General features: G+C 50.6%; 1 protein-coding gene across 4 annotated transcripts in view; it reads left to right on the top strand.

The window, feature by feature from the left end:
* Kndc1 (kinase non-catalytic C-lobe domain containing 1) overlaps positions 1-21,305 on the top strand; it is a 60,877-nt gene extending 39,572 nt beyond the window's left edge. For 2 of the 4 annotated variants that reach the window (XM_021253212.2, XM_021253213.2), the window contains exons 15-30: positions 56-200; positions 707-792; positions 1,863-2,368; positions 6,621-6,714; positions 6,802-6,899; positions 7,121-7,341; positions 9,391-9,504; positions 9,887-10,034; positions 10,135-10,314; positions 10,904-11,110; positions 11,705-11,787; positions 12,028-12,178; positions 16,475-16,597; positions 16,681-16,740; positions 17,531-17,688; positions 19,135-21,305. In XM_021253212.2, the coding sequence (XP_021108871.1) occupies positions 56-200; positions 707-792; positions 1,863-2,368; positions 6,621-6,714; positions 6,802-6,899; positions 7,121-7,341; positions 9,391-9,504; positions 9,887-10,034; positions 10,135-10,314; positions 10,904-11,110; positions 11,705-11,787; positions 12,028-12,178; positions 16,475-16,597; positions 16,681-16,740; positions 17,531-17,688; positions 19,135-19,366 (2,606 nt within the window). In that variant the 3' untranslated portion in view covers positions 19,367-21,305. The remainder of the gene's footprint in view (positions 1-55; positions 201-706; positions 793-1,862; positions 2,369-6,620; positions 6,715-6,801; positions 6,900-7,120; positions 7,342-9,390; positions 9,505-9,886; positions 10,035-10,134; positions 10,315-10,903; positions 11,111-11,704; positions 11,788-12,027; positions 12,179-16,474; positions 16,598-16,680; positions 16,741-17,530; positions 17,689-19,134) is intronic. The other 2 variants (XM_004838695.4, XM_021253214.2) reach the window with 2 other exon arrangements.
* Positions 21,306-22,041: the final 736 nt, after the last annotated feature.

Genomic DNA, 22,041 nt, shown 5'->3' with positions numbered 1-22,041 from the left:
GTTACCGAGAGTAGGGTACCACATCCTAACTTGCTCTGTCACTTTGAAAAACTAGGGGAATATATTTACGCCTTGAAAGACCTCACCTTCGCCACTTTCTGTGGTGCCATCTCTGAAAAGTTCTGTGACCTGTACTGGAATGAACAGCTGCTACAGAATCTCTTCAAAGTGGTCAATGGACCATCTTCTCCCATTGAGAGGTAGGTGACCCCAGGACCCAGGCTTCCCTTCCCAGGCCCTGTGGCAGGCCAGGACCCCAACACCCATGTGTGCTGTCCCTTCAGAGACTTCCTCCACCTAAGCTCTTTCTCAGTGCCTCACTCCCACACCCTGCACCTACACCCTTCTACAGCACCTACACAGCATCATGGGTGTGACATTTGTTACTGTGTGTCTGCTATTGGGGCACGGGCGGGGGGAGCATGCTTTCTGACATCCTCCTGCCTACATGAGGAGTAAAAGCAGTTGCTTAACAAATGTGGCCACCTCAGCCCCCAACAAAACATGCATTTCCATGGCTGTGAGAGGGTGGCCTGAACTACACCTGGATTCCACCCAGCAAGGCTCTATGGAGCCAGTGCCCCACTATCTGTGAGGCCTCATTCCCCACCAGTGTTTGCCAGCTGGGGGCTTTTCTGCACAGGCCCAAGGCCTCGTCCAGTGGGAAAGGAGTGGAGGGGGTCTGACCAGTCATTCTGATTGTCAGCACTTCTGAGGACACAGGGTCTCAGCTCCAGAGTTCACCAGGCAGCTGTGCAACATCCAGCAAAAGACCCTCATTGCACGGACTGGGTAAGAGAAGCAGCCCACACCACAGGAGACAGAAGCTACAGCTGTCCTCATTGGGGTCCTCCAATCCCTCCTGTTGTGGCTAGTTACAGGAAGGACTTCAGCATCAAGGACAGCCTTGCTCTAGGGGACACCCTAGGAGCCTGGGCCTTGGGGCAGGGGCTGCGGTGTCCCCTTCCTTCCCCTCCTTCAGCAGCTTCCAACACAGTGCTGGCTTCCTATGAGTCATTTAAGCACTCTCACCTGGATTTCTCAGATTATTAGCCCAGGATTCCCAGATCCATTGAAAACTATAATTTCCCAAAATCTAGGCTGAAGAAATCAAGGCAGGCTAGCCAAGCAAGTGGGGTGACTGATCACCCAAATCTGTCCACTGGCCAGTAATGGGGATTTGGTGATGGCTTCATCCCTATTTAAGCAAATCAGGGAACAAGTGAGCAGACCCCTGGGCTTGAAGTCTACCTGCTCACAGATAGGGGAACCAGGAGACCACCAGCACAGGCAGAAGCTTCCAGAGGTAACAGAGGCCAGAGTATCCTGAAAGGTTTGTGAAACACTAGAGCTGGGCTTGACTTTAACGCTCTAGAAGAACTGGTGGGCCTGGACAAGACAGACACAGGAACCGGAGACAGGGGCAGGGTTCAGGTCCCATAAGGAGTTTGAAAACCATACAAGTCATCGGGAGTGATGGCACATGCCTGTAATACCCACACTCAGAAGGTTAAGGCAGGAGGGTTGCTGTGAGTTTGAGCCCAGCCTGGGCTACACAGTGAGTTCAAGGCCAGCCTGAATTACAGAGCAAGACCTTGTCTCAAAAAAAAAAAGAAAGAAAGAAAGAAAGAAAAAGAAAGAATAGAAAAGAAAAACCATACAAGTGTCTAGAGGGAATCTGGTCAAGGGAGGGCATTGCCCCTGGTTGTAACTATCTCTTCAAAAGCCACTCTGAGTTCCTAGAAACTAGCCCCCGAGCTCTGCCCAGCTTGACCACTGTGGTGGGGGGTCTTGGGGAAAGCATCTGGGCCTCCCTCTATGGGAAGAAGAGTTGACCTTCATCTTCATCTCTTTCTTTAAAGGCAAAGAAAAACCAGCTGCACCATGGGGCAGTGGAGGCCCCTGCTCACCCACCATACTGTCAGACATAGACTCTGACACACTCTCAGAGGGAAACCTGGAGGTGGGATTTCGACCTCAGAAGTCAATAAAAGCTGCACGAGACCAGAAGCCTGAAGCAAGAGAAGATGGACAAGGCCCAGGCCTGGAGCCAGTTGGCAAGACCTCAGACACAGATACTGTGGCCCAGCTGGCCAGGCCCAATGAGGGCAGCCAGGCAGTGTCTCTGGGCCCAGCTGAGTTCCAGAGCTGCAGCCCTGGCTGGTCCAGTGCCTTCTATGAGGCTGACTGCTTTGGGGCTGACGTCTACAACTATGTGAGGGATCTGGGGAGACAAAAGGCTGGTGGGCACCCAGAGCCCGAAGCCGAGAGCCTGGTGAGTCCAGGGCTTCTGCCTGCTGAGGGGTGGGGCATCACTGTACCCTCAGGATCACCACTGGCAGTGCTTCCAGGTCACCCCAGAAGGCAGGTAAGGGTACACTCAGAGCCCCTGTTGTATCCACTCCTGGAATACTCATGGCACCCCCTGTCTGTATGTCCTTTCATGGAAGTGCTATGGTGACCAGCATGTTCTCCACATTTTGGAAGCAGGAAATGGCTTTTCTTTCTTGTTAGCTGGGCACATAGCCTCCAGGTGACAGGTGGTCAGGTGGTAGGTCGCTTGATCCTTGTGACCACAGTGGGCTTCAGGTCGTGTCTCCCGCTGGGGCTGGCAGGTGAAGCCTCCTCCCTTTTAGGCCCCTGGTACTTGGGCTGTAACAACTGTGAGATGAGAACAAACACCAGAACTGTCTTGTCCAGGGCAAGTCCAGTCCAGGCTGGATGCAGGGTTAGTGTAGCCTGGTGTGGGCTTCTCTGGCAGGCAGTGCCATTCCAGGTCAGGAGCAGCCCAGGCTTCTTTCTGGCCAATGAGGCCCAAGAGGCTGAGACTTGAACAGACAGACACTTCTAGGCCAAAGGTGAATGCCTGTGCAAACAGGGTCCCCCACCAGTGAGTAAGAGGCCCCAGCAAGGTTACAGCCACACAGGTCTGGGCCCTGAGTCTCTAACGGGAGTGACCCCATCTGAGACTCAATCCTGACATCTTCCTTTGGCCCGGTTTTAATTGCCACCTTGGAACCCTGAGCCCCACACCACAGGGGCAGTATCTCTCAGCCATCACAGCTGTCTGGTAGTGCCTTCTTTTGTTTGCCTCCTCCTGCTGTCAACATGTCAGTTCATTACTTGGTCAAGGAAGCACCCAGCATCCCTAGGTGTGAGGACTGGGCTCACACTCTGAAGCTCTCATTTCCTCCGGACTTCACTGAAGACTAGGCCCCTCTGTGCACCGTGGAAGCTTGTGAGGAGAAGACAGTTCACAGCAGAGGCCCAGATAGCCAGTGTGGGAGACCTCCACCTTACAGACCAGATGGGAACTCAGTATCACCACATGAGGGTCCAAGCCTTGGACACAAAGGTAGAGAGTCTGGTCCTTGATGGGCTCCAAGAGGTCCTTGGGTCTCTTTCTTTCTGCTGAATGGGTCCTCATCCAACCTCTGCATCTTTCATTGCAATTGCACACTGTGCACCACCCAGAGTAGATGATATCCTGAGAACACTGGCTCTCCACCTGTCCCCACCTTTCCAAGGAGCAGAAAACATATCAACTCTAGCAGAAAGTACTAGCACAGCTACCTCCCTGTCATCATCCTTCCATCACAGGCAACATCAGGGGTAAGGGCCTGGTACAGCTGGTGAGGAACAGAGTGGGCTTGGCACCTTCAGGACCTGCCCAGATGGTACTGAGCAGTCCCCCAGGCAGGACTGTTCTAGCATGGAGGATCATGAGGGTCCCAGGATCTTTGATAGCCTGAAAAGGGCGTATGGACATAAGTGTTTGCCATGAGGTGTTCCAGAAGGGACTGTGAGCTCTGTCACCTGACAGAGCCTTAAAAATGCACGCTGAGACCAGCTCTGGGCCAGTGTCTGTTCGGACTTGGTTGTAATCCTATGACTAGGACCAACTCATCCTGAGTTAGCTGAAGGCACAGGTGGACACAAACCCTGGACCAGCCATCTTAGTGGTCAATGTCACACTGCAGGTGACTCCTGCTTGGGGATGACTTATCCCAGTGGTTGATCTGGAGGAGGCCATCAGCTTCAGGGCACAGGGAGTAGACAACAAGTATGACCTTGTTTTCCCTTTGTCCTGTCAATCTAGGGAAGAGGTCAGGTGAGTTTCCTGTCCCTTGTCTACTCGTAGGTTATCTTGGGAGACCAGCCAGGCTGCTGGGTCTCTTTAATTATTATAAATTTTTTTTTTTTGGTACCAGGGATCGAACTTGGGACCTTGAGCTTTAGAGGTAGGCGGTGGAACCACTGAGCTAAATCCCTAGCCCTGCTGGGTCTCTTTAAAGGTTCACCATATCTGCTTCAAACACACAAAGCATACAACTCATAGATTTCACATTTGCAACCCAAGGAGACAGCAAGTATGCCAGCAGGCTGGTGCTGAGGCAGTGAGGCAGCACTGACCACCTGCAGTGCACACACTTAGCCTGAGCACTTGCTGTGGCTGCATGTGACATGCACATGCTACAAGTGTCCCCACAATGCAGACACAGTGCCCCAGCCCCCCCACCACCACCACCACATGTCCTGCCCTGCGTGCTTTGTTTGCTTCCCCTGCTGTTGAAACAGGCTTTGCTTTCAGTGTTTAGGGGATGGTAGTGGATTCAGTTCATCCCTGTTTTCTTCCTTTCTCTAGTTTCTGATTATTCCAACTTACTTCTACCTTTTGTTTCATTTACCTACCCTGATATTCACCGGCCATTCATCCAATTAAATCCTTAGCCATTGTGCCTAAATTTGCCTCAATAGTTTACATTTATTTCTATAACAAATATAGGTAGGCATGGTGGTGCATGTCTGAGATGCTGAGGCAGGAGGATCTCAAGTTGAAGCCCAACCTGGACAATTTAGTGACTTAGAAAAACTCCCTCAGTATTTTTAGATCTGACCAACCAGGTCAGATTGTGGTCCATGCTTGTTTGTCAGCCAGAGTGTGGCTTTGACAATGATGCCAACACTTGTGTTTTCTTCTCCATTATCCCTTGTGTTATATGAATTTTAGGTAATGTAGATTTATCTAAAATAAGTCAAAACAGCCCTCAAAGAATCTGTCTGTTATTTATTATCCTGCAAAGTGTTGTTGACAAATGTCAAACCAACTCTACAGATGAAGGTTATCAACACTGACTGTTACAACTTTGTGTAAGCCACAGTCTAGCAGGCAGGGGCACATGGCAACCACTCGGGGAGCCACATCCAAGTTCCCAAACGCCTTGGTGCCCTCAAACCCTCCCCCAGGGATCTGTCACATCTGCACCTATTCAGAAGACAAGAGGTGATGGCTTGGAAGGAGCTTTATTCAGGGTGACCTCCAGAACAGAATGAGAGCTCTGTGGTACAGCCATGGGCCATGTGGCCACTGCTGCTCCCCTCAGAAGCCAGGATCAGAGAAGAAGCATGCATGGATGGCTGTGGAGACTTGCAGGCCTCATTCCAACCAGCAGACACAACACAGTTCCATCTCAACCTTTGTGGTAAACTGGGGGTGTTCCTCAAAGACAGCATCTGCAGTCACTTGAATGGTGGCTCATGTGACCAAGGAACTGACATTTTTATTTTATCTCACTTTAATGATCTACAAAGCCTTGCATAGCCAGTGGCTCCATGTAAGAAGCACAGGTGCTAGGCAGGCAGCTCGTGGGTCAGCCGAGGAACTGACTACTCCCATCCTCATGAGGAGGAGCTGGCCTCCTCTGGCTGGCTGTCTAGTAGGACCCTGATTTGAAGCTAAGCATGGTTTAAAAACTCAGTTTTCACACCCATAATCCCAGCACTCTGGGAGGCTGAAGTAGGAGAATCATAAATTTGAGCTGAGCATGAGCAACTTACTGCCTTAGTGAGACCCTGTCGCAAAATTTTTTTTAAAAAAATTTTTTAAACAGTCTGGAGAAAGGGCCAGGGATTGAGGAGACTGGATTCTATTTTGGACCCCTCTGCAGCTGCCCAGTACCTAGCAACACAAACTACCATGGGGCTGGCTGCATTCTACCATTGCTGCCAACACAGTGTGTGATAGAAGACAGCCACTAGACTGCCAGATAGAAGGCATCCAAATATGTAAATAAAAGATGGCCTGTTTTTCCTTTTTCTGAGCAGTTCATCCAGGTAACTGTAGGGCCATGAGATTAGGGGAAGTGGTGTCCGGTCTTGGGCTGCTGCCATCACCAAGGGGCACTGGCTACAGCTGGCTATTAGATTAACCTGGCTCAGGGCATAACTGTACCTGGACCCTCACCATAGGAAGCAGTTTACTAAGGAACTCGAGTGGTCGCTGGCCAGACATCTGCCTGTCCTCATCTCTGCCCCCTGCCTAGCTCCTCACTATGGACCATGCCGCATCCTCCTCCTGTGGAAACAGACTAGCAAAAGATTCCCTGGGATTCCAGCTTCCAGAAGCCCCCAGAGCTATATACACATCCCACCCTGCTCACTTCCTACCTTCACCTGGCCCACAGCCCCCTGGATGCAGTCATAGAGGCTGTGTCTGTCTTCTCTTGAAGGGAAAGGCTATATCTGAATTCTCATCAGGGCAATCCTAGCCTTTTGTGGACCCTCCAAGTTGTGCTTGAAGCCACGACTGCCTTGATCTCACCCACTGTGCTTCCTCTTAGGAGCTGGAGCAGCAGCTCATGATAGAGAAAAGAAACTACCGCAAGACCCTGAAGTTCTACCAGAAACTTTTACAGAAGGAAAAGCGCAACAAAGGTAATCCTGCACAGATGCTCACCACAGGCAGGGGCCTCTGCATGGGCTCAGGGGAGCTGCCTTGTGCCAACTCTGCTCTGCCCACAGGCTCTGAGGTAAAGACCATGTTGTCCAAGCTGAGGGGGCAGCTGGAGGAGATGAAGTCCAAAGTGCAGTTCCTCAGCCTGGTCAAGAAGTACCTGCAGGCAAGTGGCAGCCCATCTGTTCCCCTCCTGGGTGAGTAACACTCAGATGGGTTCCTACCATCAACACTGTGGATCCACCCATGTTCAGTCATTAACACAGACCCCGTGTGAGGGGCCAGCTGCACAAGAAGCCTTGCCATCTCAGGGGTCAGGGTCTGGGTGACCAAGCACTCTCGACCCATACACATTGCCCAGTGGCCATGACTTGCCCCTTCCCCCAGGTCATGTATGCGGAGCGCTGGGGCCTGGAGCCCTGTGCCCTGCCAGTGATCGTGAACATCGCAGCAGCCCCCTGTGACGCACTAGACTTCAGCCCCCTGGATGAGTCCTCCTCTCTCATCTTCTACAATGTCAACAAGCACCAGTGCGGGGGCCGGCAAAAGAAGGCTCGCGTCCTACAGGCCGGCACACCACTGGGGCTCATGGCCTACCTCTACTCCAGGTGTGTCCAGGAGCCAGAGCAGGACCCTCTAACCCATGGGCCAGGAGATTTTGAGAGCAAAAAGGACAAAAGCTTATTCAGGAAAAAGGAAAGAGGCCCCCATTTAGGATGGGTTGCATTGTCTTTTAATTTAAAAAAATGTTTAATCAGAGTTTGAAGTTGCTTGATGTTAGCTGTCACCTGCTGCATGGCTGATCTGCTGGCCAGAGTGGCCTCAGCCACAGGCCAGGTGCTATGTCTCAGGGTGTGCTAGTGGGCATTGTGGGAGAGCTGGGAAACACCCTGCACAATTATACCCATGGGCTTCCAGTGCAGACACCCCCAGGAGTCTCTGAGACATGGCCTGGGTTCCATTCCATTCACTAAGTCAGAACTCCTCATAATTAGCTATCAGGTTCTTGGGCTTAATGCATTCATTGGGAGTATTTCTGTGACATCCACCTCTCTAGCGAACACTGTTTTGCTATGTCCAATATCCCTAGTGATAAATGCTAGTGTGCTTTCTGGCTCTGTAGCAGGAAGAACCCTGGAATCTCCTTACCTTTGCCCAGGGTCACAAGGTCACTTCCAAGGCTGGGATCTTGGACCTCTCTCCCTCATCCCACCTAGCACCCTTCAACCTTCCAGCCCCTCTGCCCTGCAGCACCTCTTTTCACTTGATGGTCTAACCTACACCTGGCCTGAGACCAGAGGCCACCTTTGCCTTTCCAAACCAGTGGTGGAGGCCTCCCCCAGTCTTTACACCATGGTGGAGCCCTGGGGTTCCCTTTGATGGACAGGTTGTGGTGACTCCACTTCTGATCAGCAGATATCACCAGGACTCAGGGAGGACCACCAGGGAACAAGGTCCCCTCTACAAAGGCTCAGGCCTCCTCAGTCTGCTGCCTCCTCCCCACCAACCCCATACCCCTAAGGTGGGCTGCATCTGGCTATGCTGGGACCCCTGCCAGGAACGCCAGGCTGACACTCAGACAAGGGTTAGTTTCCTCACCTACAAGATGGTGCTGCCTTGTCCACCATGGGGTCTCTGGGGTATCATGGGAGACAAGTGCATGTGAGATTGTGTATGTGTACAGGTGTGGTGTATGATATGTGATGTGCATGTGTGGTGTGTGCACATGTGTGTAGTAGGTATGGGGTATACTGGGATATTGTGTGATGTAGTGTGTTTAATGTATGTGATGTGCCCATGTGTCTCATGTTGTGGAGCTATTATGTGATATTGCATAGTCTGTTATCCATGTGTGTATGTGTGGTATACTGGGGTATCATGTAAACTGTGTATGATTGTGGGGGCATGTGCATGGTAGTGTATATGATGTTTGTGGTATGCATATATGGCATACACACATGTGGAGCATGTTGGGGGTATTTGTGTGATGTGCATTTGTGTGGTGTGTGGGAGGGTATTATGTAGTATTGTGTAATCTGGTGTACATGTGTACATGTGTGGTATGTTGGGTGTGTGGTATAATGTATATGATTATGAGGGAGTGTACATATGTATGGTGTTTATGTATGTGCTATGTATGTGTGATGAGTACGTGCATGGGGCACGTTGGGGGTATGGTGTGGTGTGAAGTAAGTGATGTGTGGTTATGCATGTGTGGTGTCCGTGCATGTGGGAGCATATAGTTGTGTGGGGAATGAGGATGTATGTAATGTGAATGGTAGACGTATTATGTGTGTGAATTACAGCTGGTCCTCTCTGCAGAATGCAGACTACAATGCCAAGGGCTGACCATCATGGTTCTAATGGTGCACAAGCAGACCAGGAAGGGTGCTCACAGTGTGTTAGGAAGGGCCCTCCTACTCCAGTCGCTGAACTTTCTAGTGTGACCAGTACTCCCCTTTTAATTTCCCAGGGGCTCTCTTGCCCATGATTCTCCCAACACAGGGCATCCATGTACTCACTCACATAGAACACATACACACACACAAAACTTCACACACTCCAGGTTGCTCCCCACTCAATGTTCCACAGGTGAGTCCAGGGTAGGTGGGTGGGAGGCTGGTCAAAAGCCCAAGTTCTTACCAATGTTCCCCCAGTGACGCCTTCCTCGAGGGCTACATCCAGCAGTTCCTGTATACCTTCCGCTACTTCTGCACACCGCACGACTTCCTGCATTTCCTCCTAGACCGTATTAGCAGCACTCTGTCCAGGTACCACCCATGTGGGGGTCCTAACTCATGTTGGGTGGGCTCCCATGGCACCTCATTTAGCTCCTATGAAGGATGAAGCAGTCCCAGGTGAGCCAAACAGGGAGGAGGGCATAGGTGGAGCCTCACTGGAGAGGGTCAAGGTAAGGGTGTTAGAGCCAAGGTGAATGCAAAGGGAAAGGAACCCAAGAGGTACCAGGTGGCCAGGGCCTCCCAGGGCTGCTGGGCAGGGGCTGGAAAGAGGAGTGGGAGCCCTTTGGGGAGCTCTGGCCTTTTCTCTGACCAGGCTTATCAGCCCCAGACTTCCCCATGCACTCCTCACCTCCACACACTATGTGAGTCCAGGCTGGGTGGCCCCAGGCTGAGGCATCCTGTCTGCCTCCAGGGTCCACCAGGACCCCACCTCAACCTTCACCAAGATCTACAGGAGGAGCCTCTGCATCCTGCAGGCCTGGGTGGAAGACTGCTACACTGTGGACTTCACAAGGAATGTGGGGCTGCTGGAGCGCCTGGAGGACTTCATCTCTTCCAAGGTGACTGCTGCCCAGACCAACCTGGCTACACTCTAGGCTCCTGCAGAAGGAGGCGCTGCCCTCGTCCAGAGGAGACAGTAACCACTATGCTTCTGCCTAGATTCTGCCCCTGGACAGCTCTGCTGAGCACCTGTTGGGCCTCCTGGAGGTGGGCACTGACCGGCGGCCTGATGGCACCCCCCGAGGCACAGACCTGGAGGACCCCAAGGAAGCTGAGGAGGACACCAGACCCTTCAATGCCCTCTGCAAGAGGTTCTCAGAGGATGGCATCTCCCGAAAGGTGTGGGCCTTTCCCAAGGGAGGGCTTCTGTGGACAGGCAGGTGCGGTTCCCTGAGTCCCTTCTGGATGACATGGCATGCACATGAATACACATACACATTTGTGCACATGCACACCTATGCACATACACAGGCATCCACACACAGATCTAATAGACATGCACACACATGTGCACACGTAGACATGCACTTGTGCATATATATGTTCCCCGTGCTTGTCCCAGGTACTGATCTTGTTGGGGTGGCACTTCCTGGCCCGCCTGACCTGAAGGAGTACAGCTCCCACCTGGGTCACTCAGGTGGTCATGTAAGATGGGCCCTACTATAACTAACTGAATTTACCTTCCAGTTCCTCAGGTGGGAAACCTGGGTAGAAGAATACACTGTCGGGAAATGGCCCCAAAACCTCAGGGGTTATGTCCGTGGGGGATCTACCAAAATGACCAGAACATGTGTCCTTGTGCCAACAAACATGTGCAGGAAGGGCTTGCCCTCTGGCTGTAGCTGAGCCAGTCTAAAGAGTCCTGACCGGACTCAACCTGTCCTCACCTCACCACCCTGACCTGGAGGGTGACTTGGCTTACCTGCAGAGCTTCCCCTGGAGGCTGCCCCGGGGCAATGGACTGGCACTGCCACACCACAAGGAGCGCCAGTACACCATCGCATCTGCCCTGCCGAAGCCCTGCTTCTTCGAAGACTTCTATGGCCCCTATGCCAAAGCTAGCGAGAAGGGGCCCTATTTCCTGACTGAGTACAGCACACACCAGCTCTTCACTCAGCTGACACTGCTGCAGCAGGTACGTGGAGGCTGCAGGCACCAGGAGTGCACAGAGGACCCCACAGCCCCCACCTGGGCCAACTGCAGGTGTCACGGGGCAGGCTCAGGGACACTTTGGCATCACAGGACCTTAGTAGACACTTCCTGGAGGAATCAATGAACCCCCAGAGGAGCCTAGTTGCAAGGTATATCAGTCCCAGGGAGCTATTGCAAAAACTAAGGAGGCCTGAGGTGGGGGCAGACCTGGGCTCCAGATAAGCACAGTCCTCCTCTTGCTGCACAGGACCCAGGTGCCCCTCTGGGCATCCCTCTGCTGAAGCTGGGCCATCCTCTCCTTGTGCACCTGGGCCCTGCCCAACTCTCCCTCTAGTCCCTGCTATCCAGGGCCCTGATGTCATAAGGCAGGTGACAGCAGCACCAAGCAATGCTGCTGTCATCAGCCCTAGCCAGTATTGTCAGCTGTGGGGGGTTGAGTACATAGGGAACCCTGCTGGCCAAGCCCCATGATTGCAGAGATGCCCCCTAAAACACCTCAGCCCTCCTTAGGACACTGTTGTGGCCACCAGGTCCTTGGGGCCAGTTACCTGACTGTCTACTTCCATGTCTCTGGCAGGAACTGTTTCAAAAGTGCCACCCCGTACACTTTCTAAACTCACGGGCCCTGGGTGTCATGGACAAAAGCACAGCCATTCCTAAGTGAGTGTCCACTCCCAAGGTGGCCTGGGAGTTGTTGGTGTGGAGGGCTGGTGGGAAGGTCTTGGGAGGCTTCCCCAAGGGCCTGTGGATGCTCTTGGCTGGAGGGAGATGCCTGGGTCTCTCCTGGAGGGAAGAGTGCCTGATCCTGTCCCAGTCTACACAGAAACCCTACAGCCCTAAGTCTGGGCAAGGGCATCTTTACATATCCCCAGGTGATAACACACCTCATTTATCTTCCAGAGCCACCTCTTCCGAGTCTTTGTCTGCCAAAACCTGTAGCCTGTTTCTGCCCAATTATGTCCAGGACAAGTACCTGTTACAGCTTTTAAGAAATGCAGATGACGTCAGTACCTGGGTGGCTGCTGAAATAGTGACCAGCCATACCTCCAAGGTAGGTGCCTCCTTGACTCTGAGGTCAGACAGGGTTGTAGGGTCCACATGCTTCAGGGCCAGGCAGTGGCCCTTGTGAGACTGTTAGTCCATCCCTTCACCAGGTCGAGGGAACCCACACTTCATATCCCTCAGAGCCACACTTTACCCAAGGCAAAAGAGAAGGGCAAAGCCACTGTGATTACTGCGGTCAGCAGGGATATTACAACAGTGTCACCTCCAAGAGCACCATGGTCACATCTAGCCTCATACTGTCTCCTCCCTCTACTGGGAATGCTCCAAAGCTATGACCACTTAGACACCGGAACATGTGTCTCTCCCCGAAGGGACACTTACACATCAGTACTCACACAGTCCTTCGCATTCCCACACATAGTACCTGAGACACTTTCCCTCAACAGACTGAGTCCCACACAAACACACAGTCCCTCACAGATGCATTCCAGTACACACTCAATCAATCTCTCTCTCTCTCTCTCCCTCACAAATACAGCCTCACACACATACACACTTCTTCACACAAAATTCAGACAAAACGTGCCCCACCGCCAAGGCACCCTTACATCTTTGCCTGGGCTGTGGCCCTAACTGCCTTGATCTCTAAAGAAGCAATCTTAGGGCCGGAGATTTAGCTCAGTGGTTTCGCCGCCTGCTGCACAAGTGCAAGGACCCAAGTTCGATCCCCGGTACCAAAAAAAAAAAGAAAGACGGAATCTACCCACTTCACCTGCTGGTCCCTGTTCCTCCAGTAAGATCCCACACTAAGGGCCCTCAGCCAGTTTGTGGAATGAATGCAACTTGGCTCCATTTCTGGCCAAGGTCAAAGTCTAACTTCAGCTGCTGTGGGCCCAATTCCAAGTTCTCCTTTGTCCCATGGGCCTGGGCTAGACAAGGGGCTTCTTAGCCTGACCTGACCCACCTGTTCTCAAGTGGGTCATGGAAGCCCAGGAAGGGTATTCACCTGCCTCAGGCCAGCATCTCCCTCCACATTTCTCAGGACAGAACTGCCCAGGCCCGGAGGGGCTTCACCTTCACACAGTGAACACACTACTGCAAAGGCCTCCAGTTTCCTCGCCTGAGGTCAGCATGGCTTGGCTTTTGTGGAGTGAGGTCAACCAGGCTTCGCTCCACACTGTAAGATGGCCACACTGATAGAAAGAAGGGCAAGCATCAGGATACAGGGATCCTTCTGTATGAAGCAGCACTTTCCCTCGGTTGGGGAGAGTGGTGACCTTGAGTCACAGTGGGGACCCATGGCCAGCAGGGCCACGGCTTCTTTAAAGCAAGCATTGGCCCAAGAAACAAGCTCCCCAGTATGCACCTCACCGTCACTCAGGAAACCAAAGCAATCTCATCAGAGATCCATAAAACTGCAAGTGTCTATTTAACCAATGTGCTTGTCACATTCTAAAATATATACTGAAGGGCTGGGGATTTAGCTCACTGGTTCTGCCACCTGCCTCGCAAGTGCAAGGTCCCGAGTTTGATTCCCCAGTACCAAAAAAAATATATATATATATATGTGTATATATATATGTGTATATATATATGTGTATATATATGTATATATATGTATATATATGTGTATATATATATATGTATGTGTGTTTTGCATTTTATTTACTGTGATGTCAGAACAATCTAGAAGACATATGTAGAAGACATATCTAGAAAACATGTTTACATATGTAAACTTACAATACTACAGAATTGTTAAATAAAGAATTTGGAGCTGGACATGATGAAGCATGTCTGTAATCCCAGCACTATGGGAGCAGAGGGAGATGGATTACAAGTTCAACCCCAACCTAGGCAATTCAACAACTTAGTGAGACCCTGTCGCAAAATAAAAAATAAAAAAGGTGATATGGATGTAGCTTATTGCAAAGGCCCTGGGTTCAACCCTAGTACCACAGTACATACATACATATATACATACAGAATTTGGACTGGACATGGTGGTGTACACATGTAAGCCCAGTCGCTCAGGAGGCTGAGGCAGGAGGATTGCAAGTTTGAGATAACCATGGGAAATTTAGTGAGACTGTCACAAAGTAAAAATTTTGAGAACCTTGAGGATGCAGGTTAGTGGTACAGTGCTTGCCTAGCATGTACGAGGCACTGGGTTCAATCTCCAGCACTCCAAAATAATAATGATAGTAATAAACTTTAAACACACACAATGTGGCCAGAAAATACAATGGGATCAACAAAAGCTCTCAGTGAAGAGCAGTCTACACCTTTCAGTTAACATTCTGGAAGGTGAGGTGCAAAGACAAGGACAAGAATAAAGGGTCTAAAGTTTCTAACCTTAAAGAAAATTTTAGGGCCGAGAATTTTAGCTCAGTGGTTCCACTGCCTGTCCCACAAGCGCAAGGACCCAAGTTTGATCCCTGGTACCAAAAAAATAAAATTTTGGTAGGGCATGGTGGTAGATATCTATAATCCCAGCACTCTGGGAGGCTGAAGCAGGAAGGTTGCAAGTTCAAGCCCAACCAGGGCAATTTAATGACTTAGTGAAACCTTTCTCAAAATAAAAAATTAAAAAGTGCAAAAGTCCTGAGGTGAGTCCCCAGTATCGCAAAAGCAAGAGAAGAAAATTTTGGGGTTTTTTTATATGAATAATGGTGAGTTTGAAAGCAAAACAGAATTTTGATTTTACTAAAAATAGAGGCAGCTCAATGTCTATGAGCAGGTGAATGAAGAAAATATGGTCTGCACATATCTGGAAATATTATTTATTATCTGGCCTTTAAAAAGGAATTCCAGGGCCAGGGATTTAGCTCAGTGGTTCCGGCACCTGCCCTGCAAGCACAAGGTCCCGAGTTTGATCCCCAGGACCAAAAAAAAAAGGAATTCCAACATAACTATAATGCAGGTGAATCTTTAGAAACTTATTCTAAGTGAAATAGGCTGGGCACAAAAGGAAAACTACTGTATGATTCTATTTGTATGAGCTGTCTAACATAGTCAAACCCACAGAAACATGAAGTATATGAGGACTAGGGTGGTGCAGTTAGAGGAAGGAAGGAAGTTTGTTATTTAATGGCACGGAGCTTTGGTTTTGCAAGACTTAAACCCTCCAGAGACCTGTGACACAACCATGTGACTGTGCTTCATGCCACAAGATTGTACCTAAAAATGGTTAAGAGGGTAAATTTTATACAATGTATTTTTTTACAATTAAAAATGTAAGGGCCAGGGATTTAGCTCAGTGGTTCTGCCACCTGCCTCGCAAGTGCAAGGACCTGAGTTCGATCCCCAGTACCAAAAAAAAAAGAAAGAAAGAAAAGAAAAGGGCCGAGGATGTAGCTCAGTGCAAAAGTCCTGGGTTGAATCCTCAGTAATGCAAAAGAGGGGAAGAGAGGAAGAAAGGAAGAGAAAAGTGCTGGAAATTATTATTTTGCATCTATTTAAGCCTATGAAGAAAAAATTGAGATGTTAGCTTAAAAAGTGAGAGCAAGTGAGTATCCCTCAAGAGGCTCAACACGACTAACCTCCAGGAGCCCTCTAGCTGACCCTCAACTGCGACAGGACCACAGCAGACATGGTCAAGCTCAGTTGAAAGCATCCACTGGAACCTGCAGTCTGTCCCACCTGGAGGATGGGCATGGTGACAAGAGTGCAGCAGCTCAGAAGTGAGGGGTCAGCTGAATTCTCCAGAACTCTGCCGAGGTCTTCCAGGTTATAGGTGCCCACAGGACAGGACCCAGGTCTTTGAATATACCCCCCAGGGACTTTTCTGAAAAGGAATAAAAATCTCATCTGTTACCCATGGGGCATTCTGGTCAAACAGGCAAGTATTATCACTGTAGGCAGAGGGTTTTAAGGCACTGAACTATGCAGGATCCCTTCCTGCTGTGAACTCAGCAGGTGGATGCAAAGAGCTGTCCATTTATTTCCTTTGCCTGTAGATGCAGTAGCTCCATCTTCCCCAGGTTGGGTCATCTCTCTCTGGTGCAGAAGCACTGCTCCCTCCCACCTGGTGCAGCTAGGGCCCTGTGGAGGTTTGTTGTGGTGGATTTTGCTGTTTCAGGTAATGCCCATCCTGTGGCCACCACTCAGAGACCTGCATCCACCTACCTGCCTCCTTTTCACACAAATGATGTGGATGCATCATTCTATGCCTTGAAGATGGGACATCAGGTCCTCAAATATTCTGTTTGTCTGTTTTATTTTGTTTTTTTTTAGCAGTGCTGGAGGGCAAACCCAGGGCCTCATGCATCCTGGCAAGTGCTCCATCACTAAGCCGTTTGTTCATCTTTAAAGACTGAATCCATGATTTTTCTCATTTCAGTTGCAGGTGAACTTGCTCTCTAAGTTTCTGCTGATTGCAAAATCTTGCTATGAGCAGAGGAACTTTGCGACAGCCATGCAAATCCTGGGCGGACTGGAGCACTTGGCCGTGAGGCAGTCCCCTGTACGTTCACCCGGGGTCCTAGAGCTGTGGGTGCAGGCTTAGCATATGGGCCAGCAGAGATCTCACCTGTGGTTCCATTTCAGGCCTGGAGAATCCTGCCTGCAAAGATCGCAGAGGTCATGGAGGAGCTAAAAGCTGTGGAGGTACCAGCACTTTGCAGAGCTACCCCAGAAAGACTTTGTGTGCACAGCTCAGGGTGCTCACACAGCAGCACCTGCATCATAGAACTCCAAACACATTACACAGCCCAGCCACCTGGGTGAAGGTGCCCACCTTCCAGGCCACATAACCGGGCTGGTCTGACCTCCCAGCACAGGCTATAGGTGCACACATGCCAGGACCCAGGTCTGAAGCTCAGGGTGTGAGCTTGGCTAACCAGGAGGCCTGCTCCTAGCAGAGGGCGCCTCTCATGAGATAAGGAAATGCTGCTGAAGTGATCAGGCATTTCCCACAGTGAGACAGCAGGAGCCTTGCTGTTGTCGGCCTGTGGCAAATGCCTCAGCCTTTGCCTGAGCCCAGCCTCACACCAAGGCACAGCTGGTGTGGGGGTGGGGGGCTGGTCATCATCCCTCCCCCCACCTCAGCCCCAGTCCCACACACAGAGACACGGGGCCTCATTTGGGAAGGTCAGATCACTAGCTCTTTTCTGGACCCCAGCAGAAAATAAGCAATTTGCCATTTGAGCAGCACGAGCCGCAAAGCTTTCTCTGTCAGTGTCATGTTTTGTGCCAGTAAGCATAAGATGTCCAGGCTTTCAACCCACAGTCTAGGAACCCCAGGTTCATTTTGGACTGCATGTTTAGGGTGCTGGGCAGCCCCCATGTACCCAGAGTACAGGCACCCATGGGAACTAGACAGTTGAATAAATCCAAGCATCTTGGGCTGACCACTCCCCTGTCTCTCCCTGCCCACGCCCCGACCTGGGGCGGCCAGGTCTTCCTGAAAAGCGACAGCCTATGTCTGATGGAAGGACGGCGCTTCCGGGCCCAGCCCACCCTGCCCTCAGCCCGCCTCCTGGCCATGCACATCCAGCAGCTAGAGACTGGGGGCTTCACCATGACCAATGGAGCCCACAGATGGAGCAAGCTCAGGTGAGGGAGGCTCAGCTTGACCAGCAGAGCCTACAGATGCAGCAGGGTCAGGTGCAGGCCTCTTCTAGTCCTTGCTGCTCTTCAGAATCCCTGGCTTAGCCTTCACCCATCCCAGGGCTTCAGTACTCCCTCTGCCAGGGTCAGTTCTAGCCACTCCTCCAAAAATTTAACATATTTTCTTCTGGTGTCCATTGTCCCAACCTCCCACTGCTGAAGTTGCTGGAGACCTCCCTATTTGGGATCCAGGCACATCTTATTCATTGGTATACGAAACACTGAGGCTGCCCAGAGTGTGGCATCCCCCCCACCCCCGCCCTGGGGGTCCTGGGTTTTCCTGCTCTCTTTCTCCCTTAGGGCTCTTCTTCCCAAAGCCATCCACATAGGACCCATGGTTAGTCCTCGGCCCATTCCTGAGTCCCTCTGCTCACCTGCTGAGCACAACTAGGACCCTGCCACCACTGCCTGGAAGGCACAGACACAGGCTGGTTTGAAACCCCACCATGTTGAATCCCATGGGTCTGTGCACCTCACAGGCCTCAGAGAAGCCTGATTCTCATTTCTGTCTCAAGAGGTCCTAGCCAGGTCAGCTTCTCCATGGAGTCCCAGCCCTGTCCAAGGTTGTGTCCCAAGTCCCCCAGGTCAACCTCATCTTCTCGTTGCCCCCCTCACCCCCCCATGGCCACCCTCCACTCTTCTGCCCTTCCTCTCCATTGTCCATACAGCAACCTCCACTGTCCAAATACAACCTGTTCAAGCCTCAGCCTCACTGAGAATAATTAATATGAAAGCAAAATGCACATTATTTCAAGAGAAAGGAAAACCTATGCAGCAACAAAGAAATTAAAATGAGAGGTAATGTCACCATCTGGAAAGAGCGTGGGTGGAGATCTGACATCTGCTCTTCTTGACTCTGTGTGGATTTGGCTGTCCTTTAATGAACAAAAGTGACATCATTCACACTAGACATACTGATTCCTCATTCAGACTTAGGTGGGAGAGCCTGTCTGCAGGGTCAGGCAGGAGTAAGGTCTCCGAGTCCTCGATTTTCCTGGTTTACCCTAATGGTATATGGCCACTGTGTACAACCAATTCTCCAGGGGAATGAACACCAGCTCACAATGCCTGGAACTCACTGGATTGTAAATCCTGGAGGCTGCACTGCGGCATGGGGTGGTAGAGCCAGCACTGAGTTTTATCCATATTGGAACCCTCAGCTCAAGTAGAACTGACACAGAAGATTTTCAGTAAACATGTTTCAAGCATGGGCAGATGGGTGGACAGGCCCATTCACAACGTGAGGCAAATGCAGAAAACCTGCCTTTGGGTTTTTCCACTTTAAAAAAAGTTTGGTTTGACCAGTTCCTAAGAACACACTAGGATTCACTGGCCAGAGAGCACAGCTTCTGATTTGTACAAACTAATATTTCTTCTCTTTCCCCACAAAAGAAACATAGCCAAGGTGGTGAGCCAGGTCCATGCATTCCAGGAGAACCCCTACACATTCAGCCCCGACCCCAAGCTGCAGGCGCATCTCAAGCAAAGGATCGCACGTTTCAGCGGGGCTGACATTTCCATCTTAGCAGCAGACAACAGGGCCAACTTCCACCAGATCGAAAGCGAGAAGCATTCCCGGAAGATCCAGGACAAACTACGAAGGATGAAAGCTACATTCCAGTAGTGAGGATGCAACTGAGTGTGAGAGTCCAAGAGGAACCAGACCTACAGGAGGCAGCTGGGGAGCAAGGAGCCGCTCCAGGGCCACCTGCATGAGACTGCTCTGCACGTGGAGCCCTGAGCAATGTAGGTTTCCACCACTCCCCACTCCCCAGGTGAAGAGGTGGAGGGTCACAGCGACTCACCCATGGCCACTCCACAGAGAGGGCAAAGCCAGCTCCAACACAGACCCAGCACCCAGAACTGGCCCTTTCCAGGACGTGGGCAGGGTGGGCACAAGAGTTTGGAGATCCTGTTTCTGCAAGAATTTAAAAATTAAGTTTAAAAATCACAATAGAAAGCCAAGTATGGTGACACACATCTGTGATCCCAGCACTCCAGAGGCTGAGGCAGGAGAACTGCTGTGAGTTCAAGGCCTGCCTGGGCTACACAGTAAATTCAAGGCCAGCCTGAACTACATAGTGAGACCCTGTCTCACAAAAAAAAAAAAAAAAAAAGGAAGAAAATAGAATAAACTTTCCCCAGAGTTTTTGTACCTATTTCTCCAAGATGAATGACTTTCATCCCATTCTTGTTATGATCCCCTTTTAAAACAACAACACTCATTCACCCTTGACTAGACAGATTCCAAACTTAGCTACTAGCTTAAGAGTGTTTCCATGTTTGTTTAACAGAGAAGGACCAAAAACTCAGCTGAACCCATGGGCTTCAAGGCTTCTAAAACCTTCCATAGAAGAGGCCTAGGGCCGGGGATTTAGCTCAGTGGTTCTGGCGCCTGCCTCGCAAGTGCAAGGTCCCAAGTTCGATCCCCAGTACCAAAAAAAAAAAAAAGAAGTAGAAGAGGCCCAAAGCTTCTGGATGAGCTGGCCCTGCTGGGTTTACATTCCCACCTACCCTCAGTCCTCCCTGTAGGAGATCTCTGCCATCCTACACCCAGCTGCCAAGCCAGTTAGGAGAAGCAGCCTCTGTCCCAGCTAGGCTTACTCCTGTGGCAGCTGCTCCTTTCTATGCCCTCCACTCACCCTCAGCTTAGGAGAACTGCAGTGATACAGGCGCTCTGCCAAAGGCTGTACTCCCTGGAAAAGGGCACTGGACACCACCCATGGACCCTGAGAGTGTCCCACCACCTGCCCTAAGGCCTGGGGACTGCAAGACTGCCTACCTGTGTTCAGCAGCAGCCATGCATGCGCACACCCAACCACTGCGTTCCCTCAGCTGTGCACCACCACTAGCGCTTTGTCAGACCAGAATGTGAAGTTTGCAGTCTCAGTTGTACCAAGCCCTTCCCCGAGTTCATGGTCTCCATCAGCTGGTGTTAAAATTGACTCAGTGATGGGACCAGGGGCCTGGGAATAGGACAGGGTGTGGCCGGTCAGAGCCCTACACTAGGCACCAGAGCTCTCAGATCCCTGGTACCATTCCAGGAACTGCCTGCCACCAGACCCAAGGTTGTTCTATGTTTTAGAATTAATGATTCCAGGGCCAGGGATTTAGCTCAGTGGTTTCGGCACCTGCTGTGCAAGTGCAAGGACCCGAGTTCAATCCCTGGTACCAAAAAAAAAAAAAAATTAATGATTCCTTAGTGAACCAGCTAGTGGTATTTCTAGGCAGGCTGTGACTTGTAACAAAATGTTGACTTTTTAATGCCAAGATGTGTTTTCCCACATGCATTCATTGGGGGTAACAGGCCCTGCTAACTTGGACACACCATGCACATGTGACTACCGTTTTCAGGCTTTTCTATGAAGATTATGTTCTGCTGATCAATGCCTACGCTTCCAGATTTTGTATTTCACACAGATGGTATCCAGCCCCAATCAATATTTCAATGGCAACAACTTATATCATGGGAAAGTGACCAGGCTTTGGCTTCAGCACTGTTTGCATGGCACCCTGATGTCACATGGTACAAATTTCTAAATAAAATCATTTCTATCAAGCCACTGCTGTGTGGTACATTCCACGAGATGCCTGCTCTGAGATTGAGGTGGTCTTCCTGGCCTGGTAAAGACTGCTTTACAGGTGCCTTGGAAACACTTGTAGCAGGAGAGTGCCTAGCCCAGGAATGAAACCTGAACTGCCAGTCACAAAGACATCCTTGGTCACACACCCTCAGTAGCACCAGGGTCCAGGTATGGAAGACTCACTTCTAACTCAGCCCCCACCAGGAGAACCAAGACTTTTAAATTCCCAAGCATATGAAAAGCAAACTTAACCATCCTGCTTCAGGAAATAACCTGTCTCTGGTGAAGACTGTACACCTCTGAAAACAAGTCTCACTCTGACTAGAGTTTGTTCTGCCATAAACCCACCCACACCAGCCAATTCACACTTGGCACCTGTGGGAAAGACAGAGCTGGGTTCCTTGTTCACATACCAGAGCTGCTGTCCTGCCTTAGAGAAAGGGCAAAGTGGGGATATCCTTGTCTATGGAAGGTGGTGTCTTGACATAAGTGGTTAAGTGGACCCCACAAGCAAAGGGGGTGAAGGCCAAAGATTGGGTGTAAACTATGGATCCTCTTTAAGAAACATCTAACAAGCCTTTAGCAAGTTCCATAATGAATCATACAGCTACCTGCCTGGAAGTTATGCAAATGAAACTGAAGTCATATTCACTTGGGACAGTAGCCACTCCAGGTGGGTAGTTTGGGTCCTCACTTATCCTAAAACTGCAGAAAC

The sequence above is a fragment of the Heterocephalus glaber genome, unplaced genomic scaffold (genome assembly GCF_053883595.1).
Source record: "Heterocephalus glaber isolate CG9 unplaced genomic scaffold, H.glaber_assembly_v1.0 deba00001497, whole genome shotgun sequence".
NCBI classification, from domain to species: Eukaryota; Metazoa; Chordata; class Mammalia; order Rodentia; family Bathyergidae; genus Heterocephalus; species Heterocephalus glaber.
This window is presented reverse-complemented; position numbering and strand designations above follow the sequence as displayed.